Source organism: Trematomus bernacchii, unplaced genomic scaffold, assembly GCF_902827165.1.
Source record: "Trematomus bernacchii unplaced genomic scaffold, fTreBer1.1, whole genome shotgun sequence".
Classification (NCBI taxonomy): domain Eukaryota; kingdom Metazoa; phylum Chordata; class Actinopteri; order Perciformes; family Nototheniidae; genus Trematomus; species Trematomus bernacchii.
In genome coordinates, this window is record NW_022987648.1 from 15,371,742 (window position 1) to 15,397,856 (window position 26,115).

Genomic DNA, 26,115 nt, shown 5'->3' on the forward strand with positions numbered 1-26,115 from the left:
CTTTCAGAGGTCTTAATTGACATTTACTATTCATTTAAATGCCCTGTCTAGTCATTTCACACTGATCAAATACATATTTCACTTTTATTTTCTATAAGTAAGGTGGTTAGAATTTACATACCCAAGTATTTTGGTGAACAATTGTGTCTAATCTTGAACAAACGATTTAGAAGAGATGAAAGTTTGACTATGTTCTAGATATTTTCTTCTCCATGAAACAGGCCTTTCGCCTTAATTTTAAAGCCCAATTTTATGAGGCATTTTTACACGAATAGCCAAAATTGTTGTATTTTATATAGATTTAGTTTCTGGTTTGTTGTTCTCTTATAGAATATTTGTGTGTACGTTTTATAATAAGCAAGAATATATTTTTCCTGAAAATGTTGACAGAAGTAATAATTGCACATAAATGCAGACTTTCTATTTTATAAATGTAATTTGTTTTGATGATGTTGATTGATGAGGCTACATTAGACAACATTTCCAGATTAATACATTTTATGCTAAAGCAGCTACAAAAAGGCTGCACTGTTTCCAGCAGCCACAATGGGGCGCCATAACACAGAGATATGGAAACATCCCTTCACATTTACTTAGCTAGTTTACTCTAACAATCAGCTAACTGAAATGTTGGTTTGCAGTATATCATCAGCCCTGATCAGTATGTGATCATCATTCATTCCCACATAAAAATTATTATTCAGCTACAACATTAATTCCCCTAAAAGCGGTCTAGCACAGGATTTGACTCGACCTATTCATTTATAGGGTGCATGTGTGTAAGCAAAAACGTTATAAAGAATAATATGTATTGAATTGTGTGTGATCAGGCTGATGTTGGAATATTTAATGTTTGTTTTATTTCTTTATGTTTGGTCCTGCGATAACCCTTGCTCCAAGAGTATGACCCTAAACCTCATGTTTTCATTAATTCATTCAATCCATGCATATACTGTATCACTCATGTACCAAATCCAGAAATATATCTATAAGAATAACAGGGGAACATCATTCATATGTGGGCTTTTTATTATTGATTAAGACAGTGAGAGACAAAGAAAGAAACAGTATACAAATACTGGTCATACTGTATGAGATGTATGTACATGTATGACACACTTTCTATTATCTTCCTGGCATTCAGTACACCCTCACACATGACTCATCCACAGTATTTCCATCAATTTATCGTGTGCCCTCTTGCAGGCAGTAAAGAAATAGTAGTTATTTTCCAAGTACTCGAGTGGGATTAATGTAATGAGGATTTCTGCACCGGTGGTTCTCACATTCATTGACCTATAACGCTGCCTATGGTGGGAGTGAGATGAGAAGGGGTGTTTAATAGCTCCAAAAGAGATACTTGTGAAAAATGAATGAATAATTACCCCACAAAATAGCATAAAGGAAATTAAAAAGTGTGCAAAACATCAAATAAAGTGGCAGTGTCTTAAAAAACATTTACACCAATACCTTAAACCATCTACGAAAAACATTTTGTTGTGAAAGTTGAAGAAAGCTCATTTTTATTTTGGTCCCCAAATATTCTTTGTTGTATAATTCAGAAAGTGCTTATATTAGTATCATTTGGTCCAGGATCATAAAACAGTTTATTCACATTAAGGGCATTCTTAGCTGTTCACCCTAAACCTTTAAAACATGGTTTGTTTAGTTCAGCATTCTGAAATCTATGAAAGCCAGCTGATAACCCTTTGCTATCAGATGGCCTAGTGAATCAAGCGGGTATCATTTGCCAATAACAGACATAAACTTTAAAAATCTACAAATGTATAACTTATTTGTTGGGAGAGTTTTCTGAGTACATATCACAACAATGTTAATAATCATTGCGACAGTCAATCGGATAAAGGTCACCCTCTGAAACGCCATGGCCACATGAAATCACAAATTGGTATGCTGTGGTATTTTACACATGTTAGCCGGCAGCTTGGACGAGATAGAAGGGAGGTCATTAGATGAAAAAGCAGTAATGGCCAGCTATCTCAAGGCCTGTTAATGAGGCTGATCACTAATGATCAGAACCCAGCCCTCAAAAAGGTCAGCAATGGCCCATTTTCAAAAAAACAACATGTCACTGTCCTTTCCATCACAACAATTAAGATCAATGAAAGCATTTCCATTAATAGCAGGACTTGGACTTCAATATGGAACTTTGCTGCAAGCTCATGGCTGAGCTGGTGCCATGCTGGCTGTTGGAGCGCATGGCAGATGTTCTGGAAATGGAGGTCATCCTTAGTGTCTCTCAGGTAAATTCAGTCAGTATTTGGTCAGTTCTCTCCGATCTCCATAGTTTGTTTCATGGGCATGTGTTGGGGTGTATGGGTGTGATCATGTGCAATTGTTACCATCAGAGGTAATGACTGCACCTAATAAGTCTCTGGAAAGCTTTTTTGAAGTCTTCATTAAAGATAGTGTAGATGAGGGGATTGATTAGCGAGTTGACGTAGCCCAACCACGTCAGGAAGTCAGCCATCTCCATCGAAGTACTGCACTCACTGCAGGTGTTGACAATCACCTCCTTGACAAAAAATGGCAGCCAACAGATGACGAATGCCCCTATTATCAACCCCAACGTTGATGCTGCTTTGCGCTCCCGTGAGCCTGAGATCCGTGGACCTTGGTAAAACTGGCTCCGACGTGACTCACTGCGGGACTCACTACGTGACTCATGCCGGCGCGACTTGCCCTGGAAAGCCTTAGATTTACGCACCCGTTCACGTGGAGGCTCCTCAGTTGAGGGTTCAGAGAAAGACTTTTCTGGAGGGCTTATGGGCTCCGGACTTTGGGCTCCCCTATCCTCGTTGCCATCTCCAGCAGGGTAGGACGAGGGGATCATGCTCCCATTGGTCACACTTGAATAGCGGCTGGCCCGGCTGGCCTCCCTGCGCATATACAGGGTCTGAGCGGCACGGTATATCTTGTAGTAGAGGATGAGTATGAGCATCAGAGGGATGTAGAACGCTCCAAGGGTAGAGTATAAGGTGAAGGCCATGTGATGGTGCATCATGATGCACTGGTCTACCTGCTCGGCATCCCCGCTGTAGTGCCGCCAGATTAGAGGAGGAAGTGAGATGAGGATGGACAGGAACCACACCAATGCCACCATCGCCCCAGCCCTGGCCCCCGTGCGTTTGCGTGAATACTCCACTGCATCTGTAATGGCCCTGTATCGGTCGATGGCGATGGCAGCAAGGTGCAGGATGGAGCATGTGCAACAAGTGATATCCACACTTAACCAGATGGTACACACCACCTGGCCCATGCCCCAGGTCTCTTTCTGGATGTACATAATACTGAAGGGCATGACCAGCACAGCCACCAGCAGGTCGGTCACTGCTAATGAGCAGATGAGGTAGTTGGCCGGGTGGTGCAACTTGCGTGTGACTGCGATAGCTGTGATCACCAGGCAGTTGAAGAATGTAGTCAGGACGGCCACTACAGACAGGGTAAGCGTTAGCAGGATCTTACTAGGAGGGGGTTTAGTGGCCTCCAGGGAGTCATTACCACTGCTGCTTGTGGCAAACACCCCTTCAGTGTAATTGGGAAAATCCATTCTGCAAGCAGAAGAGAAAAGTGCATTAGATATAAAGGGAGCTTAGGGAGAATGTCAAACATCATTTTCAGATGACGAGCAAAATCATTTGAAGTGAAAAAGAAGTTTCACTGCCGTGTATATTCTTGTTTGAATCTGGCATAGAATTTTCATCACTTAATTGCCATAAAATGACTGCAAGAATTGTACTGTTATTGCTTCTTTAAATCCGAGTCAAGGATTTTGCTTTCTGCACTTCATACAGAAGACAGCATGCCAACGTGGAGGGAAAAATATTCAAAATGTGCTTATAAAGCCAACGGACTTCCAAAGGTATGCCTACCTGTCTAAGGACTCTAACGTGTTGCATCCAGTTGGTTTAGTGTGCAGCAGACAGATCTGTCCTGCCTGCAAGCGCTGCCATCACATCACCTCTGTCTCTTATTAAAACCTGGAAGAGATAGAGAACAAAACAGAAATATTTTCAGAAAGGAGAAAGAGACAAAAAGGTATAGGGAGGAAAAAAGACTTAGAATTAACTTCAACAAAGTAAGGAGACAGTACACCTACACAGCAGATGCACTGAATAGTTTCTATGAAGCTAATGTTTGCATGACTGTGTTCATTAAATTCAATCTTTATTCATGTGAACCACTTTGTGGGTATGTGGCTTGTTTATTAAGTTGATATATTGAGTGTTCAACAATGTTGCTACCGCTCTTCCAATTAGGGAACAGCCTATTGTTTTGCTAGTATGATTATCTTTTGTTCTTTTCATTTTAACCTCATGGTCTAAACTTTGTTTCACAGGCTTCTCAAAGACAATAAGATTCAAACTTGACTGTTTTGTAATTTTGTCATGGACATACTTAAATGTATGATTAAATCCAAATGCTCAGGTATGATTGTCATTGCAGCTCATCTTCACTTCCCGCATTGCACAGTATCCTGAAGACATGAGTGGGAACGGTTGCTATAGAAACAACAAGAAGTAAAGTACTTTTATTTAATATGGCGTCGAAGCAGAGGCAGCTAAACTCTGACTGCAGGTCTCTGGTGAAACTGTTCGATTCCCAGAGTAGGTCCAGGGGGTAGTTGGGTGGGCGAGCAGGGTGGCAGAGCTACATGACAACAGAATGAGATAAGAGATTTCAGTTCACTCAAACCTAACAGATGGCAAAGTGCCAGCTAATATCATTTCCCATGATACTTTCCAAAGCTGCTATCAAGACAAAATAAGTTTATATATGACCAAAACTGTTTTTAATGTTGGAGCAAAGCTTACCTTCCTACATGAGATTGTTTTTTACTTTTATAAAAGTGTTGAAGCATTAGATGTAAAATCCTGCTCAAACAGTGGCATATCATTCTCATTCTTACAATATTGAGCAACTTATGCAGAATACATGTGTAGTAGCAGTGCGGAGGCATATGATAAGTATTGTTTCACCACTTCATTCAAGGTGTGGGCACTGGCCACCCCTGAGTCACCTAGATGCTCTTTGATAGTTTGATGGTTATCGTATAAGAAACACTGTTTATACTGAGACAAAGAGCCCTTTATATCATGAAATAACCCCTGCACTGTGTTTATAAGTCATATCCATTCAACTACCTATTTTGTTTCTTTTGAATGTTCATGCAGAGATAAAACATGATTGCTTCCCCTTCTCTCTGTTAACAGTGCCAACGCTAGTGTTGAAAACAACAGCTCTGGCCTCTTAGCGAAGGTTTTTAAATTGATCTTCAGTGGAAGAAAATGACTTACTAAAGTGAAGATTCAACAAATACTTTATTAAAGTGATTCAAAAACCATGATGCCATTGGCTGCAAATACAAATGGTCTCACGCTATTCCAGAACAAATTGCTTTGCAGTGGACCAGTGAAGAGTATTAGCTTCTCTACACCTTTGATTTCAGTCTTTAAAGAAAATGCAATTGTCTCCTCTGTGTTGTGATGCAATTATACACTCCTTTCCATTTACCCTTGAATGGATCTGGAAGAACAGCACTTGATATGCAGATTGCTTTGCTCAGATAGACGGATGATAATTACTGCTGCACTTCTGTTGTGCACTGTCATTGCATTGTTGCCTCTCACCTGTGTATCTGAAAATCTTGTTTTTTTGTCAGTGTTTGTGCTCAGAGGTATATGTATATGGTGTGGGCATAGTGGGGTGTTTTTGAGGGTGTGCATGCATGTTTCTTCAGTGATTGACAGTAGGCGTACACTTTGTCAGCCTGTTATTATGTGCAACAAAGAAAATCATTTGCCTTTGTCTCAAAATGTTCTAAAACACAGGCTTTCTTTTCCAAGGCCATCTGAAGATAAGCTCCACTGAGCCAGAGTGAGTCTTCTCCCTGCTTTATTCAGAACAAAACACACTGCCCTTGCTGGAGAATTCAGCAAACACAGAAAACACAGAATGATGGCAACATTGTTATTACATTATGGAGTATATTTCAAGTTTGCTTTTTAATATTGTTTAAGTACAACATGTCCTTATTAACGATCTACTCCTATTGGATGAAGTGATAAGAGATAAGAACCAGCACACCCTAATACGCTCAGTCAGAGGTTTGGCGAACTGCACAATTATTAAGCACTCAAAATCCATCCGATTTGGCTGTTATGTGGCTGTAATATAAAGCTACAGAAATATTGTGTAATGATGCTTGTGCAGTCAGTCAACAAACAACAGATTCAGGTTGGCAGATAACGAGGAGGCTGACAAAGCACACATGTTAAAAATATCCCTCCACATTCAGAGATGAAGAGAAAGAGATGAGTTTAATTCATCCTCATCCAGTGTCTCTCACTCTCTCACAGCTCAAACACACAAAGCACCCTAAGACATAAGGTAAACACACACACACACACATACATGTACAGTATGCCCAACACCAACTTCCCTCTAATTTCAAAAGGTTTGCAGTTATCAAAATAATGTCAATTGTCTGACATTCAATCGCTCCCTCCTTCGCTCTATCCTCTTACAAGAACAGGATTTGTCCCACGGAGTACAATCTCTGAAAAACAAACAGTTTGGCTCAGGCAGGACATCAAGCTGCCAAGTGTTGTTTGGTGAAGGAGGAGAGTTGTGAAAAAACTGACTGACAGCTCAGGAAAGATGCTAAATAGATGAATAACGGCAGCACCATAAAGCAGCACAGCAACCCTCATTCATTTGCCGGTTTATCTGTCTCCTCATCTCTTTCCATCCATCTATTTAATTTGGTGGTGGAGGTAAATAACTTAGTTGGCAGGAAGTAATAAGGCTCCATCTTAGGATATATTGTTTTTGTTTTCTCTTGAAATTGAAGTGCGTACTCTCATATAAACATGAATACTACCATTCTGGTGCAGAAAACCACCCTACATTCAAATACGATCATGATAGATGAACACAATACACTTTATTTTTATGGAATGGTAAATGCATTGATGAAATGCACATTTTTATAAATATTACATTTTAATCAGAACATGCCATGAGATGAGACCACTCGCAAGAAAATGTAACTGCACAACAAGGATTCATTACATAAAAAAGGTTTTTTTAAATAAACAAATAATATTTTGGATAATGAAGACAATTTCTTGTGCTAATTGCTCATTTCAAATGAGTTTGACCCATACTGAATGCCCTGTCATTCACAATATGACCATGCTGTCATGTCCAGCAAGTCACTAGTCACATTCATTGACCTGTGTCCTTGTTTCAGGCTTGACTGAATCACTTAATGAGTGTCACAGCTGGGGTTTCACTGCACAAGCAAATGCCCAGCATGTCAGCGTCAGCCCGCTACCTGCCTCATGCAGATAGAGGTATTAACAGGTAAGGATCCACCATCCCGAGGGCTGCGTCTAATGGAACTGGTTCAAGTGCTATTGTGGCATCCTAGACTGTGAGTGAGTGAGTGAGTGAGTGAGTGAGTGAGTGAGTGAGTGAGTGAGTGAGTGAGCGAGTGAGCGAGTGAGTGAGAGAGAGAGAGAGAGAGTGAGAGAGTGATTGATTGAGAAAGGAAGGATAGAAGGAAGAAAGGAAGGAAGGGAGTAGGTAAGGAAGTGAGTAAGTAATTTAGGTTTAAGCACTGACCAGATGCTGTCAGTGTTGTTTGAATTGTGTTAGCTTTAATTGCTCATATAAGTACATTGTACACGTTTGTTACTAATGCTCAAGCCAACAGTTTTGATGTTTTTCAATTAAGCAATTTTGTATGCAAAAGTGTCAGAAAATGCTGCTTCTAGCTTCTAAAATATGGAGATATCCGCATTTTATGTTTTACATCAATTTAAACAGAATATATTTGGGTTTGGACTGACTAAAGGGACATTTAAAGACATCCCATTAGAATTGAATAAACTAGGATAAACATTTTTACACCTTTTAATATTGTTCCTATATTTTATAAAACAAACAAATCAAGTGAAATAAGCTGCAATTACAGTAACTAATAAAGAAAATAATCTTTAGGTACAGCCCTACTGTTGAATGGTATGGTTTTAAGACAGATCTGTATCTGGAATGGATTGGTCGTTTGTACCTAAACTCTTTTGAGTATGTGGTGCGCTGTGTGCAAATATTCTATATTGAACTATATTTAAAAAATCAGCTCCATCATCAGTGTATGTGCACCGGAGGCTTCTAGCTACATATTGGACTTTGCTTGCCCAAACTAGTTGTGTTACCACAAACTCATGATGTGACACTCATTTTAAGGTGAGAAACTTTCCCCCTCCAGCAGATGAATGTGAAAACTGCTTTCTGGTGTCAAAGTCTGCACAAAAATTATTCTGCAAAGTGAAACAACAAATGAAGGATAATCAGCAAATGATATTCTCAGTGCAGGGCCTTTCAGAGAGGGCTGTGATGGCTGAAACTCTGAATTGCCTATCAGTATCCGTCAGTGCTTAAAAGGATCTATTATTTCTTCTTGTTAGCGTCTGTGGTTCTGCAAGTCTATCCCTGCAAAGTCGGTTTATCGAGCTTGAATGTTAATGCAGTGTAGTAGACAAAGACGTCACTATTTTATACTCCTAGACAAAGTTCAATATACTATATATATTTGTTATTATATATCTTACTGGCTCACTTAACGAAAGCAAAATACAGAACAGCCAAATATGTACACCATGACTGATACATAATACTTCTGGGATGAGAAAGTTATGTACCTCAATTATAAACCTTGTCTCATTGCTCTGCTGCTGTTAGACTGTGTGCGGGTATGAATGACATGAATTGCACCAATACATGTAAGCTAAGTCTGGGTCAGAATCACCTGTTCAGGGGCAAATCAACTTGACAAAACACTCGGTCAAAGCATGTTGATGCGACACATTATGGCAAATTAATCCTCGTCTTGTAACAGATGATGAGAATGTCTGGATCACAGGCTGAGATTAGTTTTGCCAAGTCATGCACCAGTCACACAGGGAGCTCTGGAAAAGGCTTTCGTCAAGCAACCATGCTAACCAATGGGATACATTTCCTCATGAATAATGAGTACTGTATTCTTAATACAACTTTATAGTAATACCTTTACAATGCAACAAAACAGCTCTTACTTTTGATTTCACCGGCAAGCACACAAACAGTAGAATGTCTCTCTGATTAGACATTCTCCATGATTATCGAGAAAATCATCGAGCTTTTTATCTAGTGAATAGTGAATTCGAGGGATTAAAAAAACAGGAGACATGTTTTTGAATCCGCATTAAGAAGACAGTTCTGAAATGACTATAGGGAAACGGGCCAAAAGCAATCGGTACCGAGTTTAAAATTAATGGGAATTGTTACTATATTAAAATGTAAAAAAAAAAGGTATAACTGTGGTGGACATGAATTAATAAATATCTGTATAGCTTAATGGAATTCAAATAATGTATACAATTATTATTATAGAAACATTTATAAATCATTACCTCTGTTATTCATACTGCATGAAACAGTATGATGTGTTATTTATTTAATTGTGACCCACGTACATTTTCATAATTTGTGTTTTAACAACAGCCAGTTCTCCCGTTAATGAAGGTATGAACACATTTATCATCCATTGCTGTCAGCACTCTGAGCTGGAGCAGAAAATGTTTGCAAAACAATACATGATTAGAAAGTGTGAAGCTTGGGACAAACTCAGAGGCGGATTGTGTCCATCACGTAATGCAGATCAAATAATTTATTTTAAGACTTATACCAATATGGAATGAGAGTCTTAACTAATAAAGTGTGTTTTACTGTTCATTGTTTTCACCAAAGGATGGAAATAAATCAGATATGTAATACTGTATTTATGTGGGCAAAAATGCACTAGGAGTAGAGCTAACATGTGCCCTAAGAGCTTGTCAATTTGATATAATTTGGAGATAAAAATGTGGTTTCTCAAAAGACTAAAATGATCAGAGGGCAATTCAGACTCCAAAACTGAAGTGAAACATCTGTGCTATTTACTTCAATTTCACTTAAAAGAAACCTGAAACCCCTCAGTAGCTGCCAGGAAAGAGCAGAGGTTATTATCTTTCACCAAATTACGGTTAAAGAGATATTTTTAAAAATATTTAAGAAAATGAGTGTCTAATTTAATATAACTAATGACCTGATACCCACATGTTACAGCTCTGAGGGTCACACATATTGTCCAAAGTGGTTCTAATGAATTGAAACCTTCCCAGGAGGAGAGGCATGATTACAACTCCTGAAGGATATACTGTACTGTAATTGTTTGCCTCTCTAAATTGCATTGCCCCTTAACATTGAGGAACATCAACACAAGCTGCCAGATACTCAGCAGCCACCAGATAATGAAGTTGTTTCTGTGAATGTGTTGGCAAGATATGCCTCCAGACATCATCACTTCATCATTCTTCTAGTCACATGAATACTTAATAGCTATATCTTTCCTTTTCTTTTGGCTGGATCCACCATTGCTAAAGTAAAACATTCTGCTTGAACTGGGCTGGCAGTAGTTAAAGTCTGTATATTTCAGATGTTGCTGCCTTTGTGTGATCATTCTTTGTATTTTCCGCACAAAGGGAAAACGCTTGATATACAGTCGATATCACAAATACTGATTCATGCAGTGTTAAATTAGTGCATAAATAAACCTGTCAGTATCAACCTCATAATGCCTCTCAAACATAGGCAATGACCTTTGCACGAATGTTCTCTGAAAACCTCAGCCAGTGAGCAACCGTTCCCTTAGTATGATAAACACACTGCGGCAGAATCTTAACTCAAGTATGTGTGAGGATTATAAATAATTGTCACATTATATATGCCCATACTTATCATTTTTGCTTCATTAAAAATGCGTTATGCATTATGTGTAAATAACATACAGACCCGAGGGGGCTCACACTCACACACACACACACAGATAATGAACCGTAATACTGACGCGATCATCATCTCATGCAGAGGTCCCTAAACCAGCAGGAGCTAATAACCCCTGCCGATGGTCACTTATTTCTACATGAGTTACCTTCTAACGGGGGAACCTAAGTGTCAATGGCCTGGGTGGAGGCAAGAAAGCAAATGGATTTAAACTGATAGGATGTCCATACGAACATTTTAAATATAATTAATGCAGAAAATGTCCTTTAATTGCATGTCCTCTTTTATCCTACTAATGCAATCATGTTCTGTTTTATAGCTTAATCAAAATACATCAACAATTTGAATTAAGATGTTTCTTTGAAATTCAACAGTGAGATCTAAAGACTCAAAAGTCATTTGAATTCATCAACGACATTTTTGAAGTCATAACGCCAATGTGTCCAATAAATATGTCCTGTGAACTGTTCACTACTTCTGCTTGAGATTTTGCTTGGAAACAGAGCCATCTATTCAGTAAGTCTCCTTGCAAATTGTTTGGAGCAGATCAAGGTTAAACTGGCGCACTCATGCTTCAACAAAAGTGATGCTGTAAAATGTAATGCAGGGCAGAAACTGGATGATAAAAGATAAATCAAGTACTTTCTTGGCACAGGATTGTTCAAGGTGAATCTGTGTGAGAGAGGAGGACTTGATGTGCGGGATTGTTGCCTATAGCATGTCGTCTATTAGTACCATGGTGTTCATATAAATCCCTCTGAAAAGGTAAATGACATAACTGATTTTCCTTCTGATATGATGCTGACTCAAGCTGCACTGTTGGGAACAGAATAGAGATTACAACCTGCAAGGTGAGAGGAAAGGCTTGGAGTGCAGCAGCATGCGGCTCTATAATTTAAATACACTTGAGAAGGACTTCAACATAACTGCAGGGGGTGAATACATAACATATTACCAATTGAATTATGTTATCAAGCGTTGAGATTAAGGGCTTTCAAAATAGTTTTTTCTCAGCAAGTTGTTTGGCCTTCACTCAGCTCCCAACTGGCAGATGATGGAAAACATTGGAAACTAAGATACATAAAAAGCTTTACGTTGTATTACACAGAAGTTGATGTTGTTGCCACCGATTACAACATTTGATTTGAGGTTTGGTTTTTCTTTTCTTTTCCAAAATAAGAGCTGTGTTTGAGATGAATCTCACTGGAAAGATGTTCTTTAGTCAGATCTCATCCATTTCTCCTCGTAGTCCCTCGTCTTTAATTGATGGATTTCAAAGTGACTCTTTTGTAAGCAACTTGTTTATGAAGATTCTGATCCTCAAAGCAGATGAAATATCACTGTCAAAGGCCTGTAGATATAAACAGCATGATTCACATATATATTGCTTTTCTCTTCTTCAGATTCAGCTCTTCCACTCTCTATGTCTTAGAGAGTTTAACTTAATAACATTTAAAATATAAATTAGGCTTACAACAAATTGATTAATAACATTAAGAACGAAAAGAAGATTGTATTTATTCCAAGCTGGTAAATTGCAGTGCAAAACAGAGGCTAAAAAGGCAGGTACAGATGGGAGAATATGCTAAATAAAATGTGATAATGTGCTTTGGCAAAAAGCAATTATTTCCAAAAGTGTAATTATGTTTAAATAACTAATTGTTTTTATTGAATTGGTAGAGACTTGAGTGGTTACTCTACCTTGTAACAGCTTGTGATTTGAATGCAATCATAGCTTACAATGCAAATAAATTCACTTTAAATGATGAAGTTTTGTTATTGGATAAACACTGTGACAACAACCACCTCAGTGGTCTTTGTCTTAAAGGAGCGGCTAGTTATATTGAACAAGTTGCTTATTTTGCTTAAAGATATAATGATCTGCAGGTTTTATAAGTAAACATCATGATATCAGGAGCATGCACAGTTACTTAAAACATTGCCACAAATGTGAAAACAACAAGATTGTTACACAAAACTCCTCTCACTTATACAAACCAATAAATGATTCCTCTAAGTTGATTTGGCCAATGATATTAGATTAGTGTAGTTGTAAATAAGACAAACGGAAGTCTGTTAATGGATGCTTTTTTTATAGTCTACCTTGATTAACCCAACCCCTATTTGGTCAGAAAAGCAGCAGAAAACGTTAGATCTGCTCAAAAAGCCAAAAACCTCTTCCTAATGTAATGGTTTCTAATCTAGTTTATCAATTTAACTCAAAATTAAAATACTTTAGTTCACCAAATTATTGGTCAATAAGCGGTAGCCGAGCTTTGACTCATCTGTTGACAACATTTGAGATTAAGATTAGATTTATACATTCCAAAGTTAAAATCAGCTGATGTTGCCATGACACCAGAACAACATCCAGAGGATTTTCTATCTTGGTTTGCAGACCAACACTGAGGATGAGCGGGACTCCTTTTCAATATAGATTAGGAGAGCAATAAGAACATCAGGTGCCACATTTACATTGGCATAAATCAAAACAGACACCTCTTTGGGGAACATAACAGCATCACTACAGGGGTACCAAATGTTTATGTATATATTTAAGCACCTCTTTCACACATAGTTCCCAGTCACTTATTCTATGGCAATGCAGGAATAGATGAGGAAATGGACAGGCAAGTCTTTGGTGGCAATGCAACACTATTGGATTCAACCCGGCATTGAAATCAACAAAGGAAGATGTTTGTTTATGATTTGCGGCTGCTGTACGTTGCTCAGTTTAAAATAACTTGTGATTTTGCAGATGATTTTTGAACTTGTTTATTTGACCTTCCTCTTTAAAGCACATCAGCAGTTCCATATCAATGCGATGGAAGACCTCTCCTACAATTTTCAGAAACATGGATGGAAGAAGCTGTTTTTTTCTGGAGCCAATGTTCTTGTAACATGTGTTTTTAAAGTTTAATGCTAAACAATAAACTGATCAAATGTCATCAGCTGATTCTTGTTATTGGTTTGTGTGAGAATGTCTGTATTCAGACGGACGTAACCCTTTATGTGCTTGTTCCTGCAATGTCTCACAGCCAGGCATCTTCCCTGAAAGGTTAATTGGTCCTAAGGTGGAAAACTGTTGGCATCAATTTCCCTTCCCTTGCTCACCTTCACACATGCGCCCTATGCAGAGGATGTTCCTGAATGGCAAAGTTTGCACATTTTGGAAGGAGAAGTGTATCCTACAAACACCTATCCAACCAAAACTCACAACATAGAATCATATTGTGCTTGTGGTGTGGCGCACATTGTAATAAAACACCACAGTTAACACAAACACATAAACACACAGTCACACACAAATACTGATGCACACATTATTCTGCCTGCATCTACAATCCTCCCACACACACACACACACACACACACACACACACACACACACACACACACACACACACACACACACACACGCACACACACACACGCACACACACACACGCACACACACACACACACACACACACACACACACACACACACACACACACACACACACACACACACAGAGTTTTAAAAGCAACTGCAACAAGTCCATGAGGTCACTGCAAACCCTCGTGGGATGAGTAATGCTGCACAATCAAATTCAGTTTTTTGACAAACTCTTAAACATGCAAACGTGAGGCAATACAACTGGTCACATTGCTTTTGCAACATGAGATCAAGTGCTGCTTGTTTATAAAGCATTCAGAATACTTTTACACTCAATGGTGGATCAAGAACTGGTGAACTGACACATAACTTGTGTGCCATTCCCCAGCTGAAACTGAGCTTAAATGGCACTACAAGCAGAGGAAACAAATAATTGAAAGACGTTCCAAACTCCAACTGCAGAGAGCCGCTGGGAAATCTGAATTCAAATCGGTTGGCTTTTGTGTGTTTGTCTACGATTCAAGGCTTGACTTGCTACAATGTGCCATCTGGACCCGAATTCACCAAGCAATAACCTGAAATATTAGCTTTGATCCTTGACTTGTCCCACACATTCAGAAAAGAAGTGCTTCTTTTTGTGGTTGTTGAATTGGCACCACAGTCATACATGTAATTTAAATCATACAACAAAGGCTTAAAGGTGGGGTAGGTAAGTTTGAGAAACCGGCTCGAGATACACTTTTTGTTATATTCCATGGAATGCTCTTAACATCCCGATAGCAATGAATATCTTAAGTGCTTTCACAAAAAATCCATAAAGAAATTTCATCTGTGGAAGCCGTAGTACTGTAAAAAGTACGACCAACCATTTTAGCCGGCCCGGCTAAAATGACTGGATGGCCTACCTGCCTGTCAGCCTTCCATCTGTGCACAAACTTATCTTCGCGTTCGTGTGTGTTGGAGGAGGGGCTCTGTAAGGAAGAGGCAGATTTTTTCCGGTTGTGTATTTTCAAATTCTAGCGCACTCGAGCTGGTTTCTCCAAAATGACCTTTAATCTTCATTTAAACCTTTTGTTTTAACACCAGGTTAATTTAATAAATATGGGGGGCAATTAAGTGCCAACAACGTTGTGTTTAATGACCCAAGCAAAGAGGTGGATTTCAACCACACGCTTTAATAGATGTCAAGTTTTTGATAATGGCAGACGAGACCAGTCCTTTGTGTGTATTTGAATAGCTAGTTTACATAAAAGCATATGCTGTATGTGCACAGAGAGAATGATGCACATTGCCTCCACTGCTTATTTCACTCCGGCAAATAGCAACGCAGCTTTAAGGATGGTGATTGATGGTAGGTCAGTTGGTTTGACCTTCAAAAGCCGCAGATACAGTAAATGTATCCATAATCCACATGCTTTTTGTTTCTGGTAATAATTTATTTTTAATAAATGTATCAGAACTTGACAGATGGGCGAGAAATTGCAGCATGTAAATATAGAGGACACAAACTCCACTGTTTATCTTTGCTAGCAGCTTGAACATGTTGATAATTACGGGGTGTTACATTTGAAATCAATGGACTGCTATGGCATGGAGACATGAGCTGTATAAGGCTGTGGAACCACTGATTACTGGGTTTAATTAAGTGACAGAGTTGGTGATTATAATACAGAGATAAAGCCTTAAGAAACATCAGTTTCTATTGGACTGAGAGCTCCCAAGAAGAAAGACAGCACCACTTATTTCAGCAGGTGCCTTAAAAACACACAGTATGATTACCTGTGGCAAAAGTGACAAAGCCCTCTGGGTCATTTTATTATGAAAGGAGCACAGGCGGTGACAAAATCCTCATGGGTATGTCAGAATGGATAGATTGGTAAAACAAATATTGTACTTCGATAGTAATTTACGGGAAATAATGGGAATAAAATGTTCTCCTCCGGCTGTAATTGACATGACATATGCAAATAGAAACTAACGTATTACCATTTCCTAAGCTAACAGTACCCATTAATATGCCAAATAAATCTGTGTGGTTGTCATAACCTACAATGTAATTAGTGTGCTAGCCATAATGTTGAGTAAAGAATAAAGGTAATTACAAAGTTTGAGCATTCAAGGTGTACAAAGTTATGGGTTGAAATGCAACAACTAATATATAATAGGAACATCCAAAAAATAATGAAGATTATCTTTCAACTCTTTAATTAGAATGCTAAATCAAGCTACATCCCAAAATGTTGTAAAAACTAGCAGGTTTTAAAAAGTTATAAACCATCTGTTTTGCCTCTGCTGCTTCATATATAATACGATTGCAATGAGCATGTACATGTTTGTATCTTAGTTAATGGGATGATGGCCAATTATCGGCACATGTGATGGAAGAGGGCGCTGCTGAATGCGGTGCACGATAACATCACATTGAAATGCATACCCATACTTCCATCAGTTGAAGGGGATCAATTAAAACACAAGTGCAAAGTCATCAGACCTATTATATTTGTAAGGGTTGTACTTTGAACAAAAATATACCATAACATGTAGCATTGCTTTTTCTCCCTCCATAAGATCTTCAAAATCACTCAAATTTCCCTTGAGATTTACGAAAAAATAAACACATGAGATCTCTCAAACAATTTCTTAAGTGCCAAAACCTTATACAATTTTTTTTCTTGCGGACAAACAATATTTGGACTTAGGGACTGGAAATGTTTGACATCACCAATTGATGAGGGGCGATTCAATTCACCTTCAGTTGTGGTGATAGAAGTTCAAGTATTATCTTTAGCCCCAGGTAAAGCTGTAAGACAGATGGGAATGTAACTACAGTATGTGGCTCATTCCAACAAATAATCATCCTGTGGAATTAAATGCACATTGCAACCTTTGGGTGTAGCAAGCATGGTTTTAGGCTTTTACTCTTGTTCCATTAGGAGTCAATTTCCTGTAAGAGCCACGGGGAGAGCATCTGTCAGGCAGGGACCACTCTATTAAATGTAGCCCCTACAGGTCTGTCAAATTGAGGCAGTCGTTCACCTATACAAGGTCTCTCACTCTGTTGCTCTGCGTAATGCCTCCAGAACACATGCAGACACACAAACAGAAAATCCCTAAGGTATAGTGCCGGTATGTTCTTTCTATGCCTGCTGGATTTGAAGGCCCTTCTGATGTCTTCAAAGATCCATGAAGAAACAATGAGAGCTGTCTTGCATTTGCATACTTCTGGCAGCTAATGTCTGCATGAAAACCTATCATTTGAATCTTCTTCTGTCATGGATTGGTAACAATTAATTAAACATTGATTCCTGAAGGCTATGGGCTTTTAAAGGTAGCAGAGAATCATTTTCACAGCTACTTTTAAAATAGGCAGTGCTGGCAGACACATTAGGACAAGAGAGCACAAAAAAGGATATTTTTCATCGTGTTCTTGGATATATCCAGACATATTTTGAGTGAAGCTTTCGCCTCTGTGACATGTCAGTGAAAAGCTGGACCAGATCAGATGGATCTGTCTGGGCTTTTTGAGTAGCCAGGGGAAAACAGAAGGACACCGAGAGCTTTTCTAAAAGCTAACAAGCCAACATTTTTAACAAGAAAAGTTACTTGTTTAATCAATCTAATTTACGTGATAGGCCTACAAGATTTTTGTTTTGTTTCAGCCAAACAAATTGCTTTTGTCCTAATGAAATTACATTGCTAGGCAAAGAATGCTCTGTCACAGAAAAGGACAGACTGAAATAAAAGAGTAAACACCAGAAAATAAACCCTTAAATCCAGAGAACATGAAGTCCTCTATATTGAGGTTGGTTGAATTATGATTTTATCGGAAGTACAGATAGCTGTTAGGAAAACGAGCTGTATAAAAACAGAAACAGTGGGCCTAATTAAAATGATGGTGCTGATACCAGCCGCAAACTGCAGCTATTATAACCCTTTTATTTCAGATCAATACACTTTCAGTTCACCACTTAGATCCACCAGGCTGTAAACAAAACAAATGCAACCAGCACATCTCCTGCAAAAAAAGAAAGATAGAGGACACACTTGTTTAACATCATTTTAAAATGAAGCCACCATGTCCTCTACACATTCAAATTGGCTCAGCTACAGCTTTGTGTTTGCCAGCTGGCTTTCAAGGGTTGTAAACCAATAAAGAAAGTTTGGAGATCAACCTTCACATTGAAAGTTTCTGAAGTAAAGGTCTTCTTCTTAAATCTTTCCTCACCTGGAAGACCATAATCAACTCTTGGGGATTTGAAGTTGAACGCTTATGTGGATGTGAATCTGTGTTTACTGTTGTGTCCTTGCTTTTTTATTTTCATTCACAGCCTATAAACGTCTTTTGTTCTCATTGCGTTTCATGATTGTCGTTATTGTTTCTTTTTGTCTCTATTCTTTAGGTCTTTTATATGTTTGTTTCCTTTTAAAGCACTAATATTTAAGAAAATCGGTTAATAAAGGCTATTATCACTATAAAAAGTCCAAAGGTGGTTCAGTTTAGTAGGATGTAAAATGTTAGCTTGCAAATGCCTGTCTTTGAAACTGCCACTAATATTGTTTCATTGCAATTGGCTGTCATCAAATGTGTCAGCCTAGGAGATAATATGCTTTTGAAGTCCTTTAAAGGAAAGAAGGTGCAGAAGCAAGAATAAACAAGGAAACAATATAAAACCTTTGAATACAAATAGGAAAAGGCAAAGGCATTCATCATAATAGTTAAGGCACATCTGTGTCCTCTCCTTGTCTCTACAGTTGCCTTGAATATAAATCATGGATGGTGTTGGCACCAGCAATGACGACTCAAATTATAGTTAAGAAGTTGTGAGTAGCTAAATGAAACAAATAGGATGATGCGGTAAATCCAGTCAAATGGAGAAATAAAGAACCACTGGTATTGGATCGGTACTCCCTATCAGTCAATAGTCAAGTATCATCAGAGGGAAAGTGGATTGGTGGATCCCCATATAAAAGCCCACTTGGCAGGGTGCTACAGGATGAGCTACACTGAATGCTCCTGGCCTCAAATCAGGCCATGTGTCCTTGGTTTGACTCTGCTACCCTCTATCACTGCTGTCCATTATTTTTATTTCCAACATAACTCCCTGACTGTAATTAAGTACCGCAGGGAAATGTGTCTCATCTGCCAGAAAAAGAACCAAGTGTGAGGACCTTCATTCCAATATTTCAAGCCATTATATGATAGGGTCCTCAATAATAATGTCCTTCAACGCAATGCAATTGCTGGCTTTATTGAAAATACATTTACATTACTTTGCATATTTGGCATGCATGAACCAGCACAGTGTCATGGGAGTTATGTCAATGTTTATATCCAATATCATTGGGCAGTGCCAATGCGTGTATCCTTTATGTTGGTAGGTAGAAAGGGTTGAGGTGGATAGGAGTGCAGTGTGCCCCACTTTGATGCTAAAGAACAGAGATTGCATTCAGCCCGCAATTTCCATGAACTGTCCTTGGAATCACATGCAAGTCACTCACCATTCTCTTCATCATCAACCAGGTCCAACTGGATCCTGCACAAACACTGCAACATGCGCACACACGCCCCTCACATGCAATGCTATAATCTCTACCGCCACACCATCCTTTTTGATCCCACATAATGTTGTGGGTTTGATATTCCATCTGTTGTGGACCTGCTGCTGGGCAAATAACCATTCCCACAGATGCCCAGGAGAATTCCAGCATGTACCTTTGCTTACTTTTAATAAAGTCTAATCCGTGTATGAAGTTCATTTCAAGCAGATACCGTATGTGGACATACTGGGAATGTGCAAACACACATGCGACACTATAGCCTTTGCTTTCAGATTGAACCTTCAGGAAAAAAAAGGACTACTGATCATGATTCCCTCCTGAGCCAGGATGAGCCCGGTCTGATCCTGGCAATATCAGCCAATATATATAGCTCTTTATTACTAACAGCTTAATGCGTCTCTTTTTTCTCTATTACGATTCAAATGTCCCCCTGTAATTATGAATAAAAACAGTTAGACAATTAGACATATTGACATGCAGTTAATGGGACCACCCAGCCCTGACTTTATCTGTTTTATAAGCATTAAAATAGTTAGGTTTACAAATGTGCAAAGACCAAATTGATGAGTGCAATATTTAAAAGCCAATTAGGATGACAAATGCATATTTAAATCATATCAATTAAACCTAATGCGCACACATAGAGCGACTGTCTACAGTAGAAACTACTTCCCAAATTCAGAGCATGAATTCAGAAACTGCATGACAACCTGTGTTTCTCAAAACATGTGCCACCTGCAAAAACATGAACTTACCCGGGTTTCGTTGCAGAGATTGAATGACAGAAGAAAGCAGGCACTGGGAGAAGAACATAACATTCCCTATTAATGTCCATTCACCGCTCAGCGAAATTCACGCCGACACCCGTTTACTGTTACGACGGAGAGGCGGGGGCGCGCGCCGGCGAGTGCACGCTTCTTGGCCAGAGACAGAGCTCAGAGAGGTGCGTCAGTGAGGAGGAGGAGGAGGTGTAAAAGACAAGATAAGAGTAATAACAGCCTTCCAGCAACAAAGGCTAATAAGAAGACAAACATTAATGGAGAAAGATAATCTTATACTGTAAATCTTTATTTGATACATTGTGACCTTTTTCTCATCTCAATATTGTTCATGGAGCTTAATTAGGGCTCCCATACGGTGGAAATTGGTGGAAATACTGAAGAAATATATAGTTTAATATCTCTGTAGTCATACAGAAAATGTATATATTTTTGATAACACATTAAAAACGAACCATCTTTATTCCTAGTATGATTTCTAAATAATAAGTTGAGTGTTGTTGAATGAAAATGTACATATAATGGATTCCTCTGTGTCTGTGTACATGAACATTGAACTTACAATACTATAAATAAAGAAATTACTAAAATGATTTACTAAAGTTTGTTATGTTTCGGATCAATACTATTAAATATGTGGCGAATAATAAAGAAAATGCTTTACCTTCTATATGTCGTGTTTTTATTTTCTATATTAAACGTTTGTTCCAAGTCCTCACGCATATTTTATATTCCTTTCAAGTTCAATTTAATGTTTTTTCATTGTGTGTGTGAAAGAAAATAAAAGAATACATTAACCAATGAGTGTAAAATGTGTTGTAGGCAGTAGGCTGTAAGCAATAAAGTGTCTTCTTATGAGGGTTGTGACTTCAGGACTATACTTAAACCTTGAGGATACATTTGTGTTACCATTGAGAGGTGTGTTTATTTCTGCAAACCTTCAGTAAGTGTTCAACTCAGTCTGACAATACCCACCGAATGTCCTCGGTTGATGTATGTAGCAGGTAAGGTACATGGAATAGAATAGAATAGGGAGGGATGAAACCCTCTTTAATGGTCACACATGCAGAGCACACAGCACACACAGTGAAATTTGGCCTCTGCTTTTAACCCATCCTAGTACAAGGAGTCTAGTACTAGGAGCAGTGGGCAGCTATTGTACAGCGCCCGGGGAGCAATGGGAGTGGGGGGGAAGGGGGGTGTCCGGTGCCTTGCTCAAGGGCACCACGGCAGGGCAGGAGGTGAACTGGGACCTCTCCAAGTAGAAGTCCACACTCCATATTTAGGTCTGGTCGGGGACTTGAACCAGCGACCCTACGGCTCACAGTCCAAGCCCCTACTGACTGAGCCACTGCCGGACATGGAGGTGGGTTTAGAACCTATATTAGTGCAGAACATAAGAAGGGTACTTGAAATGCCACTGAAGAGGCTCTGTGAATTTATAGCAATAGTACATAATGTCTAAAATGCCCCCCTTGCTCACATTAACAAGTTATTTCACACTATCACAGTGACACATTCCTTTTATTTCACAGAGAGAGTGTGAAATCTTTGAAGGTTTCATGCAGAGGCAATGAAGGTTAATCCAAGAGTTAAAACGCATATGAAAGCACTAGAAAATGCTTTAATGTAAGAGGAGAAGGACGATTTGTTGATATATTAGCGGTTTGACGGTCATATTAAGCAAATGGTTATAAAATGAGCTGACTCCTGTTTTTGAGTTGGAGGTGTGTAATATTATCAATCAATCTCTCAACACATCTCCCTCCCTGCTGCTTATTTAGCTGGCAGTTATGTAAATGTGTAGTCTTTTTGTTTCCGCTAAGAAATCACTGACTGATGCTCAAAATCCCCTGAAAGATGTTAAGATGTAGATTAGTTTTTAGTCTGCCGTGGAGATAGAAATGTGGACAGTTGGGTGTGATGTGTGTGGGCTGACGTGCATTAACAAGAGAGAGGCTAACACCAATCCAGCAGACAAAGACGGATTCATTGTGTGTCAGATAAAGGGACGGTAAACCTCCGTTCATCACTATTGAAATCAGTTTTTTTGCTTGGACTCCTTTGAAACATGTGAACCTTGATGTTAAATGTTGACAATTCTCACCTTGGGAGAGTTTGCTCTTTTTAATCTAATAAAGAGGTAATCTCTTGAATACAACGTTTTTTTTCTGCATTTCAGTCACTTTTCTTGGCTTCAGTTATGAACAGTATGATGGCTGCTGCCTACAATAACACTTCAGCGAAGCTCAAGCTCATATTAGTCACTGGTAACAAAATGTCTGCTGCCAAATGGAAGAAAATCAATTTAATCAAGTGTTGACAAAGTGAAAGATCACACCAGGATATGGAGTGACTCTAGGACACATGTCCAATTACCTTAGAATAAAGTCTTCATTTGAAACTGCAGAGTGTGAAGAATGTGGTTGTACAGGATTTGAAAAAAGTGAGAAAGTCACAAAGGCGACTTTATAGAATGACAAGGTCAGCCTCTCAAAAGACACAGTTTTGTCAGTAAAAACACAGCAGTACACCAGCTTTTAACAAACCTCAGTTTGAAAAAAACAACATGGAGTCTTCCTTCCGAAAATAAATCTGCTGGAGTTGCTCTCGGGCTCCTCGTCTAGCTGTACAGTGGGCGGTAAGAGCACTTATGTTCCCTCGGAGGATTCTGCTTGAGAAACTCTGGGAAGTCACAGCACATCATGAGGGAAATATCTTTTTCCTTCCTGAAAGAGTCCCACAGAATAAGTGAATTCAACCATTGTTTTAATAAGATTACACACAATGAAACCTATTTGATCCTTTGGGAGATGTGTGTAATGTTTCCCTTTCATGTATATAAGCCCTATCTGTCAGTAAATGCACATTGTTTTTAGAGTAAATGCTTACCCTTGCAAGTTAAAAATGTTCCTAATATTGCAACCACGGTTAGAAAACGTTCTCATTATAGCTCCTGTGTTTGAAGTGCATCTGAAAGCCTCAGGATTAATGGTCCCTCCCAGGAAATAATCCCTCAAAAATGTGTCGCTCACAAACTGTCTTGTCACATCTGTGTTTGCTTATTAGGTACATTATTTTAGTTAGGAAGCAATTTGTTCAAGCAAAGTTTGACTTCAATAATGCAGTATTTCAAGCTTTTCAAAAAGCAAGTAAATGCTCAAAATTGCATATCTAGTACTGACTCCTTATTCCTTTTTTAATTGAATTTTGCATTGCATGTTATTATAATGTATAATAAATACATCAACATTAAATAGCAGTGAGCCCAACCTTCTGCAATTAGTCTGCATATGTAATTATCAGTTGAAAGGTTTGTGTAATGCAGAGTATTGTGAATACTAAAAGGGGAGAGGAAAGGAAATTTAACAATTTTTACTATTATATTTATCTATTCAGTTAACTCCAGTTATAATAGGCTCCGATCTATAATTGTATGCATATTTAAACCGTTAAAATGTAATTAAGAAAAGACGGCAATGAGATTTCCATCAGGAGAAGCAAACTCTAACATATTTTCCAGCACTGCATCATTTTGCATTTCCTATGCTCTGAAATACAGAGCCCAGCCGCATAAACTATTTATTAACAGATTATGGTTGTAGCATTTTACTGAAATAAGTGTTTATGGTTTCTAATTGATTTCTAAACCATTACGGAATTGTTTATAGAACATCTATGAACATTACATAGATAGATGGATTGAAAAACAGGAACAACATTTATTAACATTTCTATAGATTATTTAGAATAATTATCTAAATAATGTTTATAGATGGTTTATAAATCTGTTTATAACGACTAACACATTTCTGTTCCATATTGTTTTTAGATGTTTTACTAACAATATCGTCAAGGTTTATAAATGGTTTATTAATCATTGGAAAAAATCAATAAATTATAAAGTGTTCAACAACTGTTCAAATAACATTACTAAAGTAATTTAAAATTATAGTTGTATTGTTTGTAAACACTTACAGAACGTTTTACTAGGTTAACTGAACTTAATCAGTTGTATCACTTATGATCATGATTATTATATCACTTTATATTAGAAATGATAACTAGAAATTCCAGTAGTTTAATGAGAGGAAGAGACAGTGAAAGTAGTCTTTGTGGAGTTGGACAGAATTCACTTTCCAGCAAACTGTGGTATCCGACAAACAGAGACATTCGCAGTGTGCAGTAAAAGGTGCAGTAAAAAGGCTGAGCAGTAAAAAAGATTTGTGTAATGGATCCCAGGAGGAATAGCTGCTGCTTCAGCTAGAGCTAGTGGGGATCCTAGAAAATAAAACAAATGTCAGAATTTCTGGATACAGATTGCCTGCTAAGATGCCAAGCTGTTTCATAAATCCCTTAATGACTAATAAAACAAACGTAACTAAATCAGCCCCCTGTGCTCTGAGGTCTTGAACATGCTGCTGTCAAAAGTAAACAATAATATCATGCTTCAGGAGCTGAAATGGATATAGAGGCTTTTTGCACACTCAGTCTGAGCTCGCTGCTAGTCGCTTTGGAGAGGGATCTGATTCATCATTGTAATCATGACAAGTCGTCACCTAAAAAACTGTACTTCCATCCTTCACTGCAGAGTAGAAAAAGTCTTCACCTCATGTCTCAGAACGGCTCCTTTTAAATGCTACTCACACCATGGTTCCATACTGTAACACAGAGACATAATTCAGATCTGCTAACCAAGAAATAGCAGTCACCCTTGTTGTGGCTAATTAGAATTGAATGAGTTTTTCTTATCTTGTTACTTTTGAAGATGAACGAGCCAAATTAATGAACTATCATCGCAGTGTCACTGTCACTGCCATGAACGAGCAAAATAAGATGCTATAATGCTGCCTTCCATGTAAAACACAAGACCATTTTGGTATTCATGTGTTTATCTTCACCAAATTAGATTTAGTTATATGGCAGAGAGAAGAGATCTTTTTTACTTTAGGCTTGCTAAAGCAAAAAAAAAAATACAGGATTTGCTTGTCAACTCCTACTGCACATCCGTTTTTACCCACTCCTCTATGCCGTCATGCGAGTTATGTAACAAGTTCAGCAAAAAGTATGCACATTTACTCATATGTAACCTGTGTGTTGTCTGCTGCTCATTAAGCTAAAATAGAAATCTGAGATGTCTCACAAATAACAGGGGGGTTACATCAGCATGACCCTCTCCCTGACAATCTTATGTTTTATTCAGTGCTTTTTTTCTATGGCTATACAATGCGTTTGTCTTGTTGCAAAGATTTGAAAATGGGGGAGACAAAGTAAAAACTCAAGAATTGTCTTAAACTGCGATGGTATTCAGTGCAGTTATTGAGATTTTAATTAAGATGGATTGAAAAAACGCTTTTTGAGATTGCACAAATCCCCATGGCAAGCATTCCTCTACATAAGAAAAAACAAAAGGTTTTCCATCCCATTTCCAATAGAGACACCAAAAACTGATCCAGATTTGAACACTGTCCTGACGTCAGGACAGTGGCGCTACGGCTATTGGGCCAAC

At 38.4% G+C, this 26,115-nt stretch overlaps 1 protein-coding gene across 1 annotated transcript; it reads right to left on the bottom strand.

The window, feature by feature from the left end:
- Positions 1-1,030: 1,030 nt before the first annotated feature.
- Positions 1,031-20,711, bottom strand: htr1fa (5-hydroxytryptamine (serotonin) receptor 1Fa). Its single transcript, XM_034134503.1, has 3 exons — positions 20,583-20,711; positions 3,894-4,001; positions 1,031-3,572 (listed from the first exon to the last, which is right to left on the bottom strand). Exon 3 carries the CDS (start codon positions 3,569-3,571, stop codon positions 2,366-2,368), a length of 1,206 nt encoding a protein of 401 aa, XP_033990394.1. The 5' UTR covers position 3,572; positions 3,894-4,001; positions 20,583-20,711; the 3' UTR covers positions 1,031-2,365.
- Positions 20,712-26,115: the final 5,404 nt, after the last annotated feature.